Source organism: Charadrius vociferus, unplaced genomic scaffold, assembly GCF_000708025.1.
Source record: "Charadrius vociferus isolate BGI_N301 unplaced genomic scaffold, ASM70802v2 scaffold251, whole genome shotgun sequence".
Lineage (NCBI taxonomy): Eukaryota > Metazoa > Chordata > Aves > Charadriiformes > Charadriidae > Charadrius > Charadrius vociferus.
The window spans coordinates 1,298,218-1,312,069 of NW_009646963.1; the positions used below are offsets into that span (position 1 = coordinate 1,298,218).

The 13,852-nt window shown below is 39.0% G+C and overlaps 1 protein-coding gene across 1 annotated transcript in view; it reads left to right on the forward strand.

Moving 5' to 3' along the window:
• TCF20 (transcription factor 20 (AR1)) overlaps positions 1-13,852 on the forward strand; it is a 44,230-nt gene that overhangs the window by 15,662 nt on the left and 14,716 nt on the right. The window contains exon 2 of the mRNA XM_009895235.1: positions 13,482-13,575. Coding sequence (XP_009893537.1) covers positions 13,482-13,575 — 94 coding nt within the window. The remainder of the gene's footprint in view (positions 1-13,481; positions 13,576-13,852) is intronic.

Sequence of the window (13,852 nt, forward strand, 5' to 3'; positions counted from 1 at the left end):
GGAGCAAATGGCCAAAACAGCACTGCCTGGACATAGGGCACAGAGAGTGGCTGTGGATGAGCCCTCATGTAGGAAGCTATCAAAAATAATCGTCTTCCTCAAAGGGCCCTTTGAAGGTTCTGAATTGCTCTCACAGCAATGACGGTTTTCGTAGTCTTATCCTACTCCTTGTGACATCTAAAACTTTTTTTCAGAATCCCCCCCTGAACTTGATGAAATTCCTGTTCTTACTGTGATAGCAGTCCTTGATTGCTTTGTGCCACAGTGGGGTAAATTAGGGGAAAGATGAGTGCAGGGCAAGGGCTGGGGAAGTGGAGTAAGATGAGGGTAGAATGAGGTAGGAATATAGCAAAAGGTCAAGGCTCCTTTGCTGTTAATGGTACAAAAGAGCAAAGACTGTCCCTTGTAAACCACTTCTGCTCCACCGAGGAGTCTGCTGTGAAGGTGAAATATGATGGTAATTTCATCTAGGCTAAGTTACGGTTGTTAGAAGCTGCTGTTCTCCCCCACACCTCCCCTTCTGCTAGAATGACTGCCGTGTGACTGAACCAAGTCAGGCAACCCATCTGACCAGGAAATTCTCCCCCGCCCCTTTCATTTTTATCAAGTTAATTTTTTGGCTGGAGCAGTTTTCTTGGCTCTTAGTGTCAGTACTGATACAGGGGAAATGCCCCAGCTAGGAACAGGAGTCGGGGCCAGCAGGCTGCGCGGGTACAAACTGATATCTTAAAATAGTCTGGAAGTGAGTGGACTGGTCCAAGACCATACCTTCAGATAGAAAGTTTTTCCAGAACAATATTACTAATTGCACAAACTAGTAAATTCAATAAAAGGTGCATTTTAAAATTTGTCTAAGGTGGTTCTCAAATGTATCTAGCTCTGCAGCATTCAATACTGATGTCAAGTGCAAGCATCCAGTTGTCTAGACATATGAGAAAGTTGGGATTTTTCTTTATTATTGTTGTTACATGATCTAGAAGCACTAGGGACTGGATGCTTCCTCCCCTGCTCTCGCCTAATTTGCCAACCAGAGTAACCTAAAGCAGGCATTTCTCTTCAGTTAAAAGGACTAAAATAGCTGCAGTTTGTTTTGAGAAACTCTAGCAGTGCTCAGGGTGTGACTTTAATCATGTAGATATACTTGAGTTGTCTTAAGACTTGCTGAGCTGTTGGTAAGAGTAGACAAAACAGCGTAGGACTTAGTGTAAAATACCAACCCTACTCAAGACACAAAGACTGAGGTGAGTGGCAAAGCCCACCCAGGGCTCTGCGTGCTGCAGCTGCGCTGTTTGTCAGTACCTGAGCTACCAGTGGTAAAAATAGATTGCGTATGTCTTCCTGAGATCTGGTTGCACAACCGATCGTAGCACAGATACACTTAAGTCTTATCTCAACCATCTAATTGTCTGCGTCCTAAGCTTTCCTTCTGTTTGAGGAAAATATTAAAGGTGGTTGTTAAAAACTGGTTGTGCACTCTTCACTTGCTAATGGTATTTTTTTTTTTCTTCCCTGTTTCTAGCTCCTTGCATGTTTTCTTTTGATTTATGCTTAGGTCCCTTAGTTCTAACTCAGCGGTATGTTTGTCTTTTTGTCGTGGCTTATCATCTCGCAAAATGTGGTTTTGTTGGTACTTTGCACTATACTGCTGTTAACTACAGCTTTTCTTGCACCTCTGATTCCGTTATTCTTACTGAGAACTCACACTTGCTAAGTTTCAGAAAGTTATTGATGATTAAAGGAGACTGTCCAGCTTCATAAAAGACTTAGTACTAAGGGAGGGGAGAAAGGAGGAGGGTGTCCTGGCATGAATCTCTGAAAAGCAGACTTGCTTTAAAGGACATTGCTGCTCAATGTGAAACTTAAAAGGGGCAGGAAAAAAAAGGGGGAGTGTGGGTGGGAGGGGAAAGGCAACTTCATGTACCTGAGTTCAGGTTTGAGAGCTGTGAACTTTTCAGACTTTGTGCCTGCGCTGTCAAAAATTCCCTACATGGCCTTTGACAAGTCACTTACTTATTCTGTAAAGTAGGCTTTAAAACCACTTATTTTGTGGCCATTAAGACGAATGTGTAGGGTGCTTTGAAAATTGAAAGTATAGTATGTGTTCAAATTGTCAGATGTTCTGAATTAAATTGGAAGATTAGGAAGCTGATACAAGGTTACATGTTTTAGTTGCATAAATGTAATGGGAGAAAACTAAGTTTAAATTTTGTTCATGTATCATTTAGAGTCAGGTCCACGGAACATAGTAAAAATGTTTTCTTATGTGTTCACCTGACGTTAGCTTTCTCTCTTCTTGTAGAAAGCTAAAATGCTGAAAATCCTAACTTGAATGTGTTGGTATCATATATAAATGCAATATTGTATTTAATTGTTAAGTGTTTTCTGGGGGAATAACTCTTAAGGTTAAATGTAATCACTAAAATTTCAAGGTTGACACAATGCATAACCAATGCTTTCCAGAAAACCAACAATTTTTTTAGATGCTAATTTTAGGAAATTGTTTAGGTTAGATTAGAAGAATTCCAATACCCACATTATAGGTACATAAAACTATTTTATGAGGTTTTAATGCAGACTTAACTCCTATACTTAAATTTAATTATTCCTCCTTTGAAGTGTCACGTACTATCATTGGGGAGCATACGGATTCTTTAGTGATGCCACATGGTACTATTTCTCTAAGCAGAAATCTGCAGAGGCGGTTCCTGTGGAAAAGGAGTTTTGAATAATTACCAATAAATTCAGTTTTCTGGACAAATAGCTTCAAGGGTATTGCCAAAAGAAGAATTTTCTGTTCCGAGTCTCTGAAGCTGTCTTAACAAAGAAGACTTTATCGCTCACACTTCTGCTTTTGGGGTAGACCCTCCAGAAGATGGAGGAGAAGAGAGTGAGAAGAGGGCGTGCCTGTGTAAAATCAGTGGAAAACAAACCAGAAATGCCTGTATCCTTCCATTTCTGCTTCAGATAGAAAAAGATTGTAATTTCTCTTTGACCTTGCACAGTGACTTATTTCTAGTATTCTATGGCTCATACCAGTCCTTTTTATCTTAGTATAGGTTGATCTAGATTTACAGAAAATGAAGATGTGGCTTGCGAATAGTTAGATAATATTATTGCCTTTACCATGACTAAGCAGTATTCCGAGCCCGAAAGATGTTCATTCAGTTTTTGTTCCCTTCAGATCTGGGGAGAACCACACAGCTTCTTAATCTTTAGACGGAGGAAATTCTTTCCCCAGGAGAACAACATTAAGTCTGTTCTTTAAGGAAACTACTGACACTACCTCAGCTGCTTTGTACTATCCAGCTGGAATGCCATCCGGCCTTGGACTTCTGCTGCTATTTATATTTGCTGCCACTTCTAACTGCTGCTAGCTCATAGGAAGTTTTCCTGTGTTGTGTGTCTCTGGCAAGCCTGCTGACCATAGATGTTTTTGAATAAATTCAGCTTAGAATTCATGAAAAGTAGCTATTATTGTAATGGGCAGTTTAAGCAGCACATAATCATTATGGTTTGTAGTTTTTTTCCTGATGATTATTGAATAGTGAAGTAACATACGCCTCTCTAAACCCATTCAGATTTTTGGCCAGTGAACATTATTTTACATAGAGCACCTCTTCTGTATCTGAGGTGATTTCATCGATGTGTGTTACTAATTTGTTTAGTTTTTCTCAACTGCGATTTGTTGTTTATTGCTGTAGTTCATGAGTTTGTATTTTCTTTTCAGTTGTTTCGGGTTTTTTGTTTGGTTTTTTTTGAACACTGATGTTACTTCACATCTCTCTTTAGTGATGAACTGTCCTGCCTTGCAGACATTTCTCCTTCCGCAAGCATTGCACCGTTACCTCTTCTCTTGGATTCATTTGACCTGCTGTTGTTGCTCATCTTCAGCTGCTTTTCCTGGGTGGTAGCAGCAGCCACAAATGACCTCAGAATACTTGTGTGCACTTTGCTACTGCTTATTATGGCTCTGCCGACAGCTACTGCTTCAGCGGCCTTGTGGAGGAGCTGTTGTCATTTTGTCGTTCTCTCTTTATTTGCTACCGTTTTTCTAGAGATACAAGTTGTTTATTTTCCAGTAAGATGAGCAATGTAATTTTTTCACCTATCCATACTTGCAGTGGACTGTATTTTGACTAAATAGTGTTTCTAAATGGTCATTTTTGCGTACCTGCTTCTTTCACGTTCATCTGCTGACTTCCTCTTTTCTTAGGCCTCAAACATAACGTTATTCGTCATTATTTTATCTGCCTTCATCCTGCTTGATTTTTTTTCTTTCAGTTTCAAGAACTTACGGCCTACTTCCAATCAGTGCATCCTGGCAAATTTTATCATTTCCTAAACTAAGTGCCTCACTTTCAAAACTCTGCACGTTTACCTTTGTTTTTCTTCACACATTTCTTCAAAGCCCTCCTTGTCTAGGATTTCTGCTGAACAATTGGATATGCTTAGCCTGCTGCTGTGATGGACTCTGCCCAACGCTGCTGGCTCAGTCTCACCATTCCTATTTCATCCCTTTACATCCACCAACGCTTTGTTCTGTATTACCGAAGTGACTTGCACAGTGGGGCTCTGTTTATGATGAGGGCTTGCACAGATTATTACAAATAATGACAAATGGTTTATTTCTATCCAATGTTACAAGACTGCGTTGTTGGCAGGGGTGGATTTGTGGTGCACCCTTCTTCCTGCCAGGTTGCTTAGGTATTTAGTATCTTGTCAAAATCTTTTCCGTTTACAGTTTGCCTTGCTCAAAAGCATTTCCTTATTTTTAAGCCTTTACAAAGGTTTTGTTTCTGTTGAATCCACTGCCTTAATAACGTAGTGATTGTGTCCTTAATGAACTAGACCTTTTTTCTTTAAGCCTTTAGTAAATACTAAGCATCATCTCCTTTTTTTTTTTTTGACTAGAGAAAAACTGGTTCCATCATGCAGTTTGCCTCTTGAAAACAAATTCCTTGATTTTACTGCATTTTTACTGTTTGTCAGTTTTTTCCTTTTTTTTTTATGTCACTCCAGTCATTGATGTTCAAAGGTATTGCTTTACAGGGGAGGGATTTTGGTAATTATTTATTTTATCCTAAAACCTTTCCCTTATGGTGGTGATGCTGCTTTGTTTCAAGGCAACTGCATACTTTTGTTTTATACTGCACTCAGTAGACCTTGTGCTAAATAGAAATTCACCATATATTTGGATATTTCCTGTAATCAGTACCCAAGATGGTTGGGAGAGAAATCTAGTACTGGCAGAAAATCCCAACTGGACTAAACGCTCTCTCTTGCTGACTGCACTGTTCCCACAACTCTGTATGTCCCTATCACATAATCAGCACTTGAAAATTTGAATTTCTCTTTCCTCTTTTAAGTCTGCTCTTCCATTTTTTCAGACCTTTTCGTAACTAAATTGCACTTATTGTTGCATGTTTAATTCCCCAAATGACTAGCCAAGATAACATAAACGGTATAATTTTTTCTGCTAGACTTGCATGCTTTAGCAAATTCAAATCCCTATACTTGTAAGTGGTTGTCTGAAATGTTTCTCTCATTCGTGGTGGCTCTTTGTCATCAAAGGAAACAAGACACACGTTTCTTGTCCTCTTGGACTTGGTACTCTATGCATTATTTTAATATTCCTTTTAAAATATGAAATGGCTACAAAGGCATGTACTTAGCCTGCTTAATTTGAAATTAAACATGCTTTTATATTTTTGTCAGTTATATATATTTTTGTCAGTTTTGCTAAATCTGTTTCAGTTAACCATCAGTTTACTCTTGAAGTATCTAACCTCTATTCTGGTTCAGTTATGCTCTGTCCTTATTTCATTTGGGTTTTTATCTCCTTCCATTGTTTGAGAGGCGGGGAGGGTTCATCCTCCTCAATGACTTTCTCAGCTTCTCACCAGTCCCGTCTCCTAGAGTATGTTCATGCACATTTAAGCCTTTGATCACTCCACCGAGTGAACGAAACACTTAGGCTTGTATGGAGTTGTGAACATGAATTTATTGCTTAGATCAAATTTCAACCCTTTTATATAGTGTTACAGTTTAGCTTCGCCTTCCTGTTACGGAGGTAAGACTGAAGAGTCTTAAAAACTAGTAACAGTATAATTTCTGGTTGCCTGCATTCTTTTGAATAATCATGGGGTTTTTTTGTTGTTCATTGTGGAATTTCACAATCAAATCTCTTGGTCTGCAAAAGAACTGCAATCCTAGGCAGGTGCAAAAATGTGTTTAGTTGTGGTGTTCCATCTTCAGCAATGGCCAGAAGCAGTTACCCTCAGCGGTGTGTAGTAAACCAGACATGTAGAGGGCGCTACTTGGGTATTTTCTCCCTGCTTTCATCAATCCCAGCTTTAGAGTAGTGTCTCAACAGACAGTGGCTTACCTGTCCTTGATGAATTTGTCTAATCTGTTTTTGAACTCACTTATCTTTTGGCCAGTGCAGCATTCTTTAGCAATGAGTTTAATTATTTGTTGTGTGGAAAAAAAAAAGTGGATTTATTTTAAATTTAAACTCATTATCTGCTCTTCCTACTTGGAAATGGCTAAGAATCATCCACTTAGGCACACCATATTTGATTTTGTAGATCTTAGTCCCCCTTCAGTTATCTCTTTTCCAAAATACTTAGTCTTTTCTCATATAGAAGCTCTTTATGTTCCTAGTTATTTCTGTGGTTTCTCTCTTTTTTTTTTTTTTCCTGATCTGTTGTATCCCTTTATTGATAGGGTGATCAGAACCACACACAATATTCAAGATGTCAGGATACTACAAGAGTAGTAATGAAGATTTGTGTTTCATTATCAATTCTTTTCCTTTCTTTTTATGTTCTGGCTGTCTTTTTTTGCGGTTGCAGGGACTATGTGATGTTTCTGTCCAGGATGACTACTAATACCTTCCCATGAGTAGTACAAACTAATCTATAGTCTGTCATCACGTATATGCATAGGTGAAAATATTTTCCCTATGTTATGACTTTGTACTTAACAACATTAATTTTCATCTCCATTTTGAGATGAGAGATTGTAAGATCTTTTTGCAGCTCTTTACCACCATCAATTTGAGATCTGACTACATTGGATAATTTTGCAGACTTTGCGAGTTTTCATACCTTTTTGTTCACACCCACCCCTTTTTGAGAGTCTCTGTTAGTACCGTTGAATAGCTTAAGTGTTTGCAATAGGACCTTAGAAATTTTTGCTGGCAAACTATTCGTTGTCAAAACTAACCGTTTATTTCTGTTCTTCCTACTTTCTCTTTTTTCCTTCGAGTTGAAGGAAATAGAATGCTCTGTTCTTCATTTCAAGTGCTTCTGTTGTACTTTAATTGGTTTTGTATGTACTGAATAATATTCCCCTTTTTTAAGACATTTTTCAGTTCTTGTATTTCTTTTTTTTTTCCCCATGCCATCCATTTTGAGCTGCAGCTTCCCTTTGTGCTTCAGCAGCCCATGCAGCACTGCAGTTCTGACTTTTTACTGTGTTTTCTAATGCAGCTTTATTAGTATAGCATCTTCCAGATCATCAATTTGTCTGTGTGCTGAAATCTTGGAATCTAAATTTGTCCTTAGTTTCTTGAAGACAGCTGCCCAATTTTACTTCAGTGACTATTTTATTATTTCTTGATTTGCTTGCTACAGGAGTATATCATCATTGGCAAGATACACTTTTTAATAATGCAAGTTTAAAGGGTTTTTATCTTTTTAATTGTGGGGTTCATTTTTCTGATATTTTATGCCTACTTTTTGTAGAGCTTAAATTGTTTGACAGGAAATGGAAACGAATAATTCTGTATCCTTAAGTACTGGTTATCTCTAGCCCTAGTCACATAAGCAAATTTTTTTCATTAACCAGTATCTGCACATCAGAGCAAATGTGCCATTTTCCTCTCCTGTTTCCTAAAAATCTGTGCCCAGCCTCTCTTTTTTCATCTCAATCCCTTTTTGCTGCAGTATTCCAAGATCACTTACTCCTTTTTCCTACAGCAAACAGTACAAATATTTTTTCATTTTCCTTGTAGCTCGTTGGAGTAAGTTGTCTCTGTATCCCGCTTTCCAGGAAAGAGAATGCGGCTGCCTGCTGCTTCTGTTGCCCTTTTGCCTGGATATTAAATCTGAGCCTCTGCCTAGCCTGCCAACTGTTTAATCAGAAATAGTCAGAAGGCCCTCCTTCCTAATATTGCAGCTGACTCTGAAATCCTCATTATCTTACATCTGCATTCGTGCAGTGCAATTATACAGAAGCAATTATTTTCCTAAAAGCTTATAATTTAAACAGGCAAAAGAGAGAGTCTGAAAAATGCATATAACGTGTGAAGTGAAGATGTGTACCTGTATAATTAATGCCACATATATTTCTTTTTTTGCTTGCTTTTCTTTTTTAGTAACCTTCAGTTGTTGCTTTCCATTTTATTCCGTTTATGCATTCTTGACACTGGTATGCAAGAAGTGGAAAAACAAGGAGATACCTAGAAAGCAAAGGAAAAGGGAACAAAACAGAGCAAAGGAAAAACTGGTGCTTGGAAGAGAGGAAGGTAGAATGAGGCCTGAGTGTGGGGCGCAGGTGAGCAAACTGAAAGAAGCAACTGATCAGCGAGAAAAGGCTCTTTGGATTATAGACAGTAGAAAATAAGATACAGTTGCCTCTGTTGCAAATGTCCTTGCTTAAACTTCTTTGGTAATTGTTCCACAAGAAAGATAGTGGAGGAATCATCTGAAAACATCTTACATTACTGTCAGGCAGAAGCAATTAATTTTTGCTTCTACCTGCTACTACTCAGAATATGTTCGAAGGGCTAGTCCTGAGCTCCCATCCTCCCACCAGCAAAACCCTGTCCCCCTGCGGGATTCCAGTACTCCTAGACAAAGATGTTATCTCTGTCAGTGCATAGCCAAAGAGAAAAGTTAACGTGTGTGTTTTACTTGAGCAGCTTGGGGCACTTCTTTTCACAAGCCTACAAGCTTGTGTTTGGTCAGGAGGAGGAAGGTACGAAACTCGGGACACGTTCATATTCTAACACCTATGTGGAGTTGGGTACAAATCTGAGTGAGGCAAAAAAAGGTACCCAAAGACCACACCCCTATTTATTGCATTTAGAGCAGTGTGCTCTCAGAAGAGTTTACTGTTGTAGTAATGAATGAATACAAATTGCAGAAAAAAAAAAATGCAACACTTAAAGCAGAAGAAATATAGCTAGTGGAAAAAAAAATGCAACACTTAAAGCAGAAGAAATATAACTAGTGCATGTTTTAGTATTTTGAATGAATCAGAGCAGCTCTGCTACCGCTCTGTGGTAGCTGTCCCCTAACTGTTCATGCTTTCAGGTTGTGTGTTACTTCATTTTGGTAGACAGAGAATGATGGGCTGTAGCCAGGAAGAGATGGGCCGCTAATAGCGTGGAGAGGTGGAGACAATGTATCTGGCTTTAATACTATTGATAATTTAGTTCAAGGGATGGAGTGTCTCTTCTAAATGGCACTTTTCAGTCTCTCCAGTCTATTCTAAGTGAGATATATGTGCCTTGTGGCCAGGGATGAATTGTGGAGATAGGACCTCTGAATCAATCTTTGCTGTGTGGTCTTTTTTTTAGCTGCTTCTTCTTCTTTTTTTTTTTCTTCTTTTTTTTTTTTTTGTTTTTGTTTTTAAAGTGAGCCAGGAGTTGATTAGATGCCTGGCAATGATTACTATCCATTGGCACCTCCCATTGGGAGCACACTCCAAGTACCAGCCTTCAGCTCTTTCAAGCAGGGGAGGTTAAGCAGGCTGCTTACTGAGCAAAAGGAATTTCTCTTCCCATGAGAGCTTAAGTGCTGTTTCCCTGGCTAAGAATGCTATAATTCCTTTACAAGTGACAAGCAGGCTGCTACCATCTGCTGGTGAATGGCTGCAGGATGGTGGGGTTTGGGTGAAAATTTGCTTGTGGACCAAAGAGAATCATTAGTGGTCATTAAGCCTAATTCACACATTTTCTGTATGAAGTTCTGTGATTTTATTTTGGTTTTAGAATGTTTTCTAGTTGTAGTGTACATCTTTTATTTTCTTTTTGTTTTGAAACATAAATATGTAAGGATAAGGGTTCTGACCAAAGCCACAGAAAGTTCTGGCAGGAACTATGCATCTCTTTATCTTTTAAGGCACAGCAGTGATGTCTTGCAAAAGAAGACTGAGACCGTCCAGAATTTTTTTAATCACTTTGTTCTGTCTTTCTAGAAACACCTGGATATATTTGGAAACCACGTGGCAGTACATGATGATAGTCTCTTTCAAAGATTAAGCGATAGACTAGTAAGTTGTTTTAGAACCATACAGCTTTGTAGGGTGTCTGCTTTGTTCAGTCACTCTGTGGTGTGTCAAGAAGGAAGAACTCGAAAGAAAAGAGTAGTTATTGTGTATGTGGTTCCCCCAGCTTCCCCTGAAAGAAGCAGATGGTCGGGGGTCCCAGGAGGTAGAAGAAATGGGGCCATTAGACTGTCAGTGGCTTGTGAAAAGCAGAAGCATCTGCCAGAATGGAGACTTGTTCAGCAGCAGGGGAGCCAGCAGCAGCAGATGATCTCTGCCTTGAGCAGTCAATGGTATTGTAGTCCACTGGGGAATTGCTGTTGTGGGCGTAGCTGCAGGTAACCTTGGTAATAATCTAGTTGGTCTGGCAGACTATAAAAAAAAAAAAAAAAAAAAAAGGGAAATGAAAGGCTTGATGCTCATGCTCTGGCATCTTAACTACCCACTTTTCTTGTCTAATCAGTCCTAACTACAACCGATTTGAAAGTATTCCTTACCCATTCTCAGCTGAGTGCTACAGGCACGCTTAAAATTCGTCAAAATGCCTGTCGTGTTTCTGCTGCAAGTTTCAGAATAGCAAGATGAACCATGCTAGATGCAACAAAGAGTAAGTTCAAAGACTAAATTAACATTTGGAAAAGTATCAAAAATTTTTCTAGGGGTCGTCTTGTTTTCAGTTGTATCGCACAGTACACTCTTCTAAGACATGCCTTTTTAGTGTTAAGAAATATTTTACACAGCTGCAGTTTAATCTCTACTGCTGTAGTTCTTATGCTCTTATTGACTGCTCTGTACAGGACACAGTGTTCCAGGGAAGAATGACCTCTTCTGTTGCAACAGTGTGATGGTACTTCAAAGACGAGATAAAGCGGGGAGGACAGAATGCCTCTGAGGAACAAAACTAGAGATTAATTTCTGTGTTCAAAAAGAATAGTCAATTTGGGTTCTGTCCTGTTAGAATAATTAATCTCAGTCAGCCACATCTAAAAGCAAGAATAAAGCATACAGGTAAAGAGCTGTGGTTCAGAACTCCTCGAGCTGCGCTTTGTGAATACTTGGCATAGGTGAATCTGGGACTATTGCCAGTACATAATATTCTTCTAGGCTTGACTTCATAGCCAGGAAAAGACATTTTCTATACATGAAACTTGGTTTTACTCCCATGAGAGAGTGAATTACATTGCAGTTTGGCTAGAGGTCCATACATTTTGGTGTTCGTTCAAATATCAGTTTAGATTTACCTTTTTTTTTTTTCATTTTTAACCTTTTTTACCTAGGATTTGTGTTCTGACAGGCAAAAATAAGCTGCTTGGGTGTCTCTGGGCCTCAGGGATGCTTTCCTTACATCATAAATGCTACAATACTTTGTCATGATACACATTCACTGCTTAGATACAATTTAATAGGGAACACTGTAGATGAGTCTCAGGGTGCTTTTGCATAACTGAAAATAGAAGGCAGTATTCAAGACTGCAGTTGTAGATGTCATGAGAACTGACATCTCACAAGCTCTTCTGTTAGTTACATCTGCTTTGATTTGGAGAGGGCCACCTGGTTTATGGCTGGAGCTAGTTTTACTTTCATCCTCATTCAATCATTTAAATACAAACTATAGTCATCTCTGCATAGCCTAGAATAGTAGGAAGAGCAATGACTGTCACATATTCTTAGTGGTTTTTGAAATATTGTAGCCAAAACCGTGTTTATTGTGCAGAGCAAGGAACTTCACTGTGGCTGTTATCTTTGGCCACATCTATTCTGCAGACCTCCGCTGCCACATATATGGTTTTCAGGGATGTGAAGAAGTGTGGTCTAGCTGATATGGCCATCTTGGCATATGAACCTCCCCATACAGTTAAAAAAAACACATGCTTTTGTCCAGTGCCAAGTGCACTGCTGGTCTGAGCACATCTGTTCTGTGTGCTGTACAGGTGTAGCTTGCTGACAGTGTTAATAGAGCACGTGTAGTTTGACACCAACTTTTCCAATAGAAGAAGAGGGTTTAGATCATTGTCATCATCTCTCTGTGTGCAGTCAGTGACCAAAGGAGGCAGCTTATAGCCTAAACTCAAGGTGAATTGTACCAGTTATACAAGGCCTTATTGGTTGTGTTTATCAGCAAAACCAAAATTCTGGTGTTTCCTTAAGTAGGACTCCCTGTAGTTGACCTACTTATTGTAGGCCATCTTTTCTTCTTCTGTTAAAGTCTATTTGTGATTTAATTTTTAAATAGTAGTGGTCTCTTAGCCTTTGGTTTCTGCCATATGTGCCTTGTTTTCTCTTTAGAAGGGAAAAATGTCAACCTGTCAGAAACTGGCTTTCATCAGAATGTTAGATTAGTTAATGAAAATCACTTACTGTGTACATTCAAGAAATAAAGTTGCTGTCTGAATGAGATGCACGATAGGCCTCCTTTCTGAGGTCGTTCCTTAAGTCATTCAGGATGAAGTAAATGGATGAGTGGCTTTCATTCTGCTGCATTCACATCTGTCTGATAATATGGTTAAATACATCATTGACCAGTCAAGATAATAGGATTTAAAAACTGGAAATTGAATGTGGTCATCAGATGAATCTTACTACTTTGAAAATAAATGTATGAGCATCTTTCTAGTGCTGCAGGCATTTCTTTCGGAGATACACCATTTCTGTGACGGTGAGGTACGATCCCTGGATGGCATCTTCTCCTGCTCCCAGTAAGCCTTTCTTGATCACCTGTGAAAAAAATGTTCAACTTGGCTTGATCTCTTGGACTGCTAGTGATAATGAAAATGATGTAACCAAATTACTTTTATGCTAATGGTATCTTCTAAATCATTCTTTGTCATGCCAATTCTCATTTTAAAGCTGATGTAGATTCAAAAAAGCTCTGTCCCTCCAATTTTAACACTGATGTCATTGTCACGTACTGAAACATAGGCCAGTGCAACAGATGGGAGAAGTGTTTCAAGTTCTTTCTGAATGGTTGGTTTGAACATTTGGTATCACTTGCCTGGTTAGCACAGCTGAAAAGTTGGTTATTTGAAAGAGCTTATGTTGTTGCCTAGTCAAAAAGCCTTTCTTTGTGTGGTGTGGAAAGATACAGTCTAACATTGTGATACCTGAGAAATTTGTGCAGGAATGTGGTGGATAAAACTCCCAGGAAAATACAGGTATTTGGAAAGGTGATTTAAGTCTTCAGTGCTGTTTCTTGGTTTGCCTTTCAGAAATGTTCCCATTGCCAGGAACCGGGAGCCACCTTAGGCTGCTACAACAAAGGCTGCTCCTTCCGATACCATTACCCATGTGCCATCGATGCAGGTAAGAACAAATAACATGCTAACTGTATTTCATGTTTATTCAAAACAGATGATACTAAATAACTCTAAGGTACTTTACAGACTTATTCCCTCTCGGTTTGTCACCTACTATGAAGATACAGTAATATAAATGGTGAGAAATGGCATCAGATAAACAGTGTACAATAACGCGTAGGGACAAGATGGAACTTGTAATGAAAGAGAATCTACTTGAAAGTGCAGAAAGAGCCTGGTTTTGGGGAATGCAGCTACAGTGACTGAAATTTGGCTGCAATATG